The sequence below is a fragment of the Pteropus alecto genome, unplaced genomic scaffold, assembly GCF_000325575.1.
Source record: "Pteropus alecto unplaced genomic scaffold, ASM32557v1 scaffold50, whole genome shotgun sequence".
Lineage (NCBI taxonomy): Eukaryota > Metazoa > Chordata > Mammalia > Chiroptera > Pteropodidae > Pteropus > Pteropus alecto.
Genome location: NW_006431918.1, coordinates 1,253,168 through 1,262,397, shown reverse-complemented (window position 1 = coordinate 1,262,397; position 9,230 = coordinate 1,253,168). Strand labels below are relative to the sequence as shown.

Genomic DNA, 9,230 nt, shown 5'->3' with positions numbered 1-9,230 from the left:
GTCCCCATGTCATTCTGTCTTCTGCCTTCCACTCTGCGAAGTTACTAAAACCCCTTCCCACCCAAGCTAGGCTTCTCTTTGTCTTTCAGCGAGCGTTTTGCCGGTACTTATTCTCTGCTGAGCTCCTTCGTCGGCGTCTCACACACTGACCCTTCCTGGCAGAAAGGAAGGGGACAGACAGACGAATTAGGTTTACGGTTTATAAATTCGTACAGTTAGCAAGACTTTCCTTAACCGGACTTCTTAAACGAGTCCAGTTAAGTGGACGCCACACTCTCCAGAGTAGGAGGTTCCATGACCAGGAATCGGGAATGTAGACTCTCAAAGTCAGGCGTCCTTATGGTCAGTGGGGCTGCCTCCTGCTCCGACTCAAACTCACCTCGTTTAGCCCCTATGAATTACACAATAGATTAATTCATTCAGGTTGTCATTATCTATTAACCATGACGATGAACTTGAACTTGAATACTACACGCAGTCCCATGGATATACCTAGGATTCAAGTTCGTGGTTAATAGGTAATGGCAGCCCCAACCTTCTTGGAGCTCATTAAACAGACACTTAGCAATTGCCCCAAAGTATGGTAGAAGCTACGGTGGGGAAGTAGAGGTTGCTTGGAAAAATGTATTCCAGGATATCCAACCAGTCTAGGTGGGTCGAAGAAGGTGCCTGATGGAGTTGGGGTGAGGAAGGGACGTAAGAGAAGATTTTCTAGAGGCAACGAAATCTAAGATACAAATTGAGTTGGGTAGCTATTCATCTGGCAAAGGAGAGAGGGTTTGGGGGAGTAAGTTCCAAGAAAAAAACAGTATTTACAAAGTCCTGCAGGCAGAAGGAGGCTTGGCCCATTTAAGAAACTGGAAGAGTTTCAGGACAGTGGATAGAAAATGTTCGGCAAGGGATGGGCAGGTGACGCCAAGCCGAGAGGCCAGACGATGAGCCTCGCGTAATGAGCAAGAGCCAGGTGAAGGAGGCTTGGTTTGGGTTTTAATCTAGAGACAGTGGAAATCATTTGCAGGGTTACAACCAGGAAGGGCAATGTTTTTTGAAAGAGGTGGCAGTATAGCGAATAGGTGGGTGGAGAGCAAAACAATGAATCAAGGAATAGACGAAAGAGTGAATGGATAGTGTTCGAGGCGAGAGAAGGAGGCTGTTGCAGCAAACCAGCAAGAGATCATGGCGTCGCGGCCTAGGGTAGTAGCAGTGAGGTTGGAGCTGAGTGGGCATGTTACAGTGATATTTTGGATGCAGAAGCCATGGGACCTGGTGATTGATGATGAGAGATGTTTTAAGGACAGGGTAACAGGGTAGATACTGAGCTAAGAACATGAGTGAGGATCACGTTTGAGCGACAAAAGATTATCAGCCCAGGGTTGAGACACACTGAGTTTTAGATGCCCGTGAACCATCCAGGAATTGAGCAGTGAGTTCGTGGAGCTCGGCAGAGAAGCCTGGGCGGGGTACGTCGTCATGGCGACATCGGCCAAGAGAAGAGAGTCGAAGCTGCTGGGATGGGCGAAGTCATCCCGGCACCATGTAGAGGGGGCGAAAAATAGTAATGATAAGCTTAAGACCAAACAATGAAGAATCCCGTCGTTTAGGAGAAGGAAGGAAGGAAGAATCCGTAAGAGACTGAGAAAGAGCGGACAGAGAGAAAGGAAGAAATCCGGGGGTGTGTGATAGCCTGGAAACCAGCGAAGATGTGCTTTTATTTATTGTTGTTGTCATTTTCATTGTTATTTATTAGTTATTTATTTATTTGTTTATTGGCGACATTGGTTAACGAAATCCAGTAAGTTTCAGGTGTACAATTTAACAGTAAGGTGTGTGTATGCGTGTGTATATATACATACATTGCGTGTTCACCTCCCCTAGTTAGATTTCTTTCTGTCGCCGCATATTTGACCCTTTTACCTCCCCCCTCCCCCCTCCCCCTACCCTTTGGTAACCACATATCTGTTGCCCATGTCCATGAGTCTCTGTCTGTCTTGTTCATTTGTTGCTTTTAGGTTTATATCCCACATATAAGTGATGTCATGTGGTTTTTAACTTTTTCTGTCTGGCTTATTTCGCTTAGCGTGATTATCTCGAGGTCCATCTATGTTGTCGCAGAAGACGTGCTTTTAGAACAGAGTGGGCTACTGTGTCACGAGGTGGTGGGAGGTCAAGTAAAACAAGAACCGAAAGGAAGTTTTGGGTTACGTTAACCACCAGTCTTCATTTCTACGCTTTTAGTACGTGTATTAAATTCTGTATTCTCAGAGGATTTTTAGTGTTCTTTAAAATATTGTTGACTTAATTCCTTGATGTTCTCAATTAAGATGTGATAAGAATCTAAGATAAGTATTAACATCTTTCTTGCATATGACACATTTGGGTCCAAGTTTCACATTTAGCGTTCATTTGGAAAATGATAATAGACGATTCTTCTGTATGAGAGAAGTTCTGCCTTTAATGGTCTCTCTTCCCTTGTTCCCCACTGTCCGATTTTTGGGTTGTTTTCTTTCTCTTAGCTTCGTGAGCTCTGCTTTTGGATAAAACCTTTCCTCATAGGATTTGAACCGAAGCCTGGCCAACTTTGAAATGAGAAGTATAGCCCCTTTACTGTGTGTCGTAAACCATTTAAAAGTGAGTCGATAGCGATGCCTATCGCTCTGCTTAAAGAGTAAACTTCTCAGCTCGAGATTTAGTCATCCTCTTTCTCGTTTCTTTTCCAGCTCCAAGAGACTGTGAAAAGGAAGTTGGAAGGAGCCCGATCACCTCTTAATGGAGACCAGCAGAATGGTGCTTGCGATGGGAGTTTTTCTCCAACTAGCAAGCGAATACGAAAGGACATTGCCACAGGGATGGAAGCCATCAGCAACATGCCACTACCTTCCGCTTCTCCTCTTCACCAACTTGACCTGAAGCCTTCTTTGCCCTTGCAGAATAGCGGCACTCACCCTCCCGGACTTCTGGAAGATCTAAGTAAGAATGGTAGGCTCCCCGAGATTAAACTTCCTGTCAACGGGTGCAGTGACCTGGAGGACAGCTTCACCATCTTGCAGAGCAAGGACCTCAAGCAGGAACCTCTAGATGACCCCACTTGCATAGACACATCAGAAACGTCTCTTTCAAATCAGAACAAGCTATTCTCGGACATTAACTTAAACGACCAGGAGTGGCAAGAATTAATAGACGAGCTGGCCAACACGGTTCCTGAAGATGACATCCAGGACCTGTTCAATGAGGACTTTGAAGAGAAGAAGGAGTCAGAATTCTCGCAGCCGGCGACCGAGACCCCGCTCTCCCAGGAGAGTGTGAGCGTGAAGAGCGACCCCTCTCACTCTCCTTTTGCACACGTCTCCATGGGGTCTCCCCAGGCGCGGCCTTCTTCCTCCGGTCCTCCCTTTTCTGCCATCTCCACGGCCACTAGTTTACCCTCCGTTGCCAGCACGCCCGCCGCTCCAAACCCCGCCAGCTCACCAGCAAACTGTGCTGTCCAGTCCCCGCAAACTCCAAACCAAGCCCACACTCCAGGCCAAGCTCCACCTCGGCCCGGAAATGGTTACCTCCTCAATCCGGCAGCAGTGACAGTGGCTGGTTCAGGGTCGGGCCCCGTGACTATGCCCAGCTCCGACATGTCCCCAGCGGAGCAGCTAAAACAGATGGCTGCACAGCAGCAGCAAAGGGCGAAACTCATGCAGCAGAAGCAGCAGCAGCAGCAACACGCGAATCAGACTTCCAGTTGGTCTCCTTTAGGGCCACCATCCAGTCCATATGGCGCAGCTTTCACTGCAGAAAAACCAAATAGCCCCATGATGTACCCCCAAGCCTTTAACAACCAAAACCCTATAGTGCCTCCAATGGCAAACAACCTGCAGAAGACGACAATGAATAACTACCTCCCTCAGAATCACATGAACATGATCAATCAGCAGCCAAATAACTTGGGTACAAACTCCTTAAACAAACAGCACAATATTCTCACTTATGGCAACACTAAGCCTCTGACCCATTTCAATGCAGACTTGAGTCAGAGAATGACGCCACCCATGGCCAACCCCAACAAAAACCCCTTGATGCCGTACATCCAGCAGCAGCAGCAGCAGCCACAGCAGCCGCAGCCACAGCCACAGCAGCAGCCGCCGCCACAGCTCCAGGCTCCCAGGGCACACCTGAGTGAGGACCAGAAACGCATGCTTCTCATGAAGCAGAAAGGGGCGATGCACCAGCCCCTGGCGTACGCGGCCCTTCCGTCCCACGGGCAGGTAAGTGTGAAAGCGAGCCCCACTGTGCGTCGTTCTGGTGGTGCGCGTCAGACCGTCAGCGTGTGATGCTCTCCATGCTTGAGAGCTCGCGGGGTGCGCTTACCTGCGGAAAGCCTTCCTACGCATCCTCACGTGTCGCCATGTTCGAGTTATCTTTTTTTTCCTCTCTCTCTCCTTTCTTCTAAGAGATGGAAAAGGATAACACAATTAACTTTCCTGTATTCGATCCCCCAGGAATCAAACTTCTTTTATTCCCAACAAGCAGATAAGAAACGATAAATTACACGAAGTTCTCACAGGAGGGAGGCCGTGCTGTAGAGGTCACAGGGCCAAACCCAGAGCTCTTGAATTCAGCCTTAGACTGGGGTGGTGGGAAGGCCAGACGCTTTGGTATCCCTATAGGTTTTTTAAGGCTCTGAACAACCTTCGCCTATATCTTACTGAATTATGAATCACGGAAATTTGGATTCTCGATGTTCAAATGTGGGAGAGTGCCCTGTATTTTTAAAGTGAACTGGAGGATAGATTTTTGTGGGACCACTCAACGTTTAAAGGTTTGTTGCTGAACTAACGCAATTAGAAGCTGTTTCAACCTCGTGGCTTGGGAGTGCAGTAAAGCCTCTCCCATGTATTCGGGTCTAATTCAGGGAAATTCGATGGGGAGTATATCTTAGTGCTGTCTCAAAGTAAAGTCTCCTCTTTCCCACGTCACGACTTCTCGGTTCAGGGGTGTAGGGCTCTCAGTGATCCATGGTAAAAATGAGTGGCAACCGATTGGATAGTGAATACTCACCGACAAGCATTTACTCTCCTTGTCCTGACCAGGGTGGCAAGCAGCCAAAGCTCTTTTAATTTAACTCTTTCTCTACCTTGAATGAAAGGGGGAGTGGGGAAATGCATCGGTTCTACTGACCTTCTTCACACATGGGTGAGTTCACGAGCCATCTCTTTACTGCCAATTTCTATTTTGTTCCCGAGTCCTGTGGGAGGTGTTGACATTTGCATTGTAGTTGGAGATTTTGTAGAAGAGTCTTTGCTTTAAGGGCCCGCATGTGCAAATGGGTTCTAACTAGTGCTTGGATATGTGTCTAATATGCGTCTACAATTGGATGCATCAGAAGCACTGGGAAGTAATGCGAGCAGATCTTGCATCACTAGGGAGGCTGTTTGCATCTTGTATCTCCTGTTGTGTGCCCCGCCCCCCCCACATCTACCCAAGCCTCCTGAACTTGACGGAGGCTGCAGAGCTGGAGGTGGTGCTGGCCTGCAGAGACAGGCCTGAGCTCTGTGGCTTGATGCTTGTCCTTCACAGCCTTCCAGCCCCAAAACCTCACAGTGGTTTCTTGTCTGCACATGCCGACTAGCTCTAAAAAAATTCTGTCTGGAGAGATAAAAATATAGCTTGGTTTACATCAACTGCAATCAGTAGCTGGTAGAAAAACATCACTGCAATGTGAACTTCTATGTTTTCTCTTGGTTTCATTAAAAAATATATACCATTGGAAAAATAGAACATTTTATACCCTTCGATATTAAGTTCTGAAGCAGGCAAAAATATAGGCAATGTACAGAGGTGTTTGTTGTAGCCCAGATGTGTTCGAGCTTTATGAGATCGCAAGCCATCCGAATGGTCTGTTGTTAATCTTAATACAAATTGTACTTCTACATTTGCCGTTTTCACGCCAGCTGCAGTAGAGAATTTCCTCTGAGCCAGACCAAAGATGATTAATTCCAACTCGCAGGCTCTGCGGACATGTGGGTGCGACGTGAATCCATCCTCGCTCCCCACCCTCACTAAATGCCTTTTTGAATTTGCTAACTTGGGATGCAGTTCTTGTCTCTGCTGAAACGCGAATCTTAAAGGGACTGATTTCAGGTCCTTGTGCGCACCTATGAGTAACCGAAGCCTGGGGCTGCAGAGGTCATGTTTTGAAAGGACTCAGGTGAAGAAACGAAAAGGGATGGTTTTCTGGACTAAACTTGTGGGTGTCTGGTCTGTCCTTTCCATCTCACAAGGTACTTTCAGGTGGACAGACTCCTCCTTCTTGAGGCCTCATGAGAATTATGACGTCCTCACCATTAAGAACCATCGAGCAAAAGCATGCTTTTTAATGAAATATTAACTTCCCACTGTTTGAAACAAGCTTCGAAACACATATATAAACATGTGAATATCTTTCTGCAAACATACCATTTATTTCATGCTTTTACCTGATTGTGGAGCAGTATTTACATAGCTCTCAGAAGAGTTAATTACACTATATGTGAGTACCTCGCACAAATACGTGCACAAGTTACAGGCGAGACAGGAAACATAATTATGCATTGGTGTAGCTCAAATTTGTTTTCTGCTGTTGCTAGTGAAAATTCACCTTATTCTTTGCTGGTCACGAGGGCCGTGATCAACACTTAGTTTTAATGAATGACTTGAGCACCAGCATCAATGACACTAGAACATTTATTTCAAGATAATTATTGTACACAGATATTTTCTTATTTGGGATATTTGCATAAAATGCCATTTCTCTCAGAAATGAATAGAAATTCACTTAGTTCCTGGCTATTTCAAAAAAGGGGACTAAACATAGAAAGAAACAAAAAAAAAACTTATTTCAAAATTTTGAATATGTTTTATCTAGAAATTTTACTTCTCAGAATTTATGTAGTATTTCTTATAATTAAAGAATTAAACAAAGATTTATATACAAAGATTATGTTCATAGCGTTACTTATGATAGTGAAAAATTGGAACCTAAACAAGTATTTTGGAAAAATAACGTACATGAAAATCATGATATTTAGTGATTTATCGCATGGAAATGCACATAGGATGAGTGAAATAAGCAGGTCATACAACAGCTTGTGTGTTATAATCTAGATTGTGTTTTTTTAACACATATAGAAAAATATGCATAACTAAAATATTAGGAATGGTATATCTGCTTGATAAAATTACGAGTGATTATTGTTTTCCTCTCTATACTTTACTGAATTTTCTAAATTTTCTATCACACCTGTATGTTAATTCTACCATCAGGAAAAATACTTTTTAAGGAAAGGAAATCCCCTATTTTAAGAAAGTTTATACTTTGGCAATTCCTTAAAAGAAAATTCTTATTTATCCAGTTTGCTGGAACATGAGTCTTAAAGGTACTTAGGTCGGATTGAGGTGATAGCATTATTTCCTTTTCATTTATATGTAGTATTAGTTGTGAATCCCTGCTTTAGAAGATCGTTCCAGAACCCTTCTCCGCACGCTCACTCTCTTATCCTTTTTCACTCCTCCTCCTCTTCTCTTAATTCCAATAAAACTTGAGCTCAAATAGTGACAACGAAAGCGTCAGTCGAACTTCTCCCACAAGCTTCCGACCTTCTCTCGGTTATGTTCTTGTGCGACTTCTTCGATCACTTCTTTCTCTTTTCTCTTGTTTACTTTCTGGAACTTCTGTTTATCATATATTGGACCTAGATTGCTTTCTGATTTTTAAAATACATGTTTCTGTGATGAAATAACTAAACTTACTTTGGTCATGTCAAGCTAGTATATCTTTTCCTAATTTCGTTGTTTCTCAAGGACAAGATTCTCTCTCTCTCTCTCTCTCTCTCTCCTCTCTCTCTTTAACTAGATGGTATTAAGAACACGTGCTTACTAAAAATGATGTGAATTCTATGCAGTGAACACACACACACACACACACACACTTTTTTTTTTGCAGAGTACCTAACATGGTGTCTTAAACATAAGGATGTTGAATAAATCATTAAACATGGCGATTATCAAAGTTCAGGCCAAAAATATGTCTACAGCGGATTCTCAGCTCCAATGGAAAGAGCATTAGCACAAATAACACAGAGCTGCTTTTGAGAGCAAACGGAAGAACTGGAAAGACAAGTCTAAAAAAGAATCCTTTGATAGGAGGTGGTTATCTTGAACCAGTGAAACAACAACGAGATTGTGGAGAAGGCAAACTCAGTCTCTGTCTGACAAACAAAAAGAACACAATGAAGCAACTATGAGAGGAACGAGCCAAAGCAAACGTGCGCTTGGTGGTCAAGGATGGTTATAGGGATACCTAGAGCCCAAGAATGACTTACGTGGGGAAAGCGAATAGTTTCCCAAATAGGATGTGAATTTTTAGTGGTTGCATTCATAGGACTAGATAAATCATGGATGACCATGGTACTCTATACTTTAATACTTTACACGCTTGTTCACTGCGTGTGGCCGTGTGTATCAGAATGAGTAGAAGTGTGCTTGTGTTTTAAAGAATGTTTTCCCCTTCCAATTTTATTTTACCAACATGGGTTGCGTATCATGTAAAGTATATTATCATAAGCTTTTTGGCCGTAAAAATCTACTCAGAAAGAACAGAGCTCCAGTATTAACAGTCATCATGGAAATCTCTTCGAAGGTACCTTTTTCTTAACTTCAAAAACTTAGCATCCCTTTGCTTAGTTTTCTTAAAATGTACAGTTTATTTTATCCAAATAAAACATGACGTAGCTCAGAAAGTCAAATAGTCCTGTGAGGCTCATGATGAGAAAGTGCAGCTTCGTCTCCTTCTTTCCTTATTTCTGCTCCCCTGAGGTGATCACTCCAGTTCATGAACTTCTGTCTTATTTATTTCCATAAACTATTTCTCAACATTTCAATTTTCTGATTCTGCAGAAGATGAGGATTTAGCTCACTCATACTACTTTTCACAAACTCAACCCCCTCCACACACGTCATCTCTTTTTTCTCTTCCCCATACTCTCAGTATAGCTAAATATATCACAAATGATGGTTTTTAAAGTATTTCGTATTTACGTGACTGCTTTTTGCACAGCACGTCACAGGCTAGCTGCGTAGTGCACTGTGGCTGTACTTCCTTTCTTCATAACTTTTTGTTTTCCATGGAATTAACAAGGCCTCTTTCTTTTTAAATTGGTGTTGTCTCTGCACCTACCTTAATCTAGCCTCAAACTTTTCTGACTCTA

At 43.5% G+C, this 9,230-nt stretch overlaps 1 protein-coding gene across 1 annotated transcript in view; it reads left to right on the top strand.

Annotated features, from left to right (window-relative positions):
• The window catches only part of MAML3 (mastermind like transcriptional coactivator 3), a 368,902-nt gene that overhangs the window by 218,405 nt on the left and 141,267 nt on the right, over nt 1–9,230 (top strand). Inside the window, exon 2 of the mRNA XM_006906222.3 lies at nt 2,718–4,250. Coding sequence (XP_006906284.1) covers nt 2,718–4,250 — 1,533 coding nt within the window. The remainder of the gene's footprint in view (nt 1–2,717; nt 4,251–9,230) is intronic.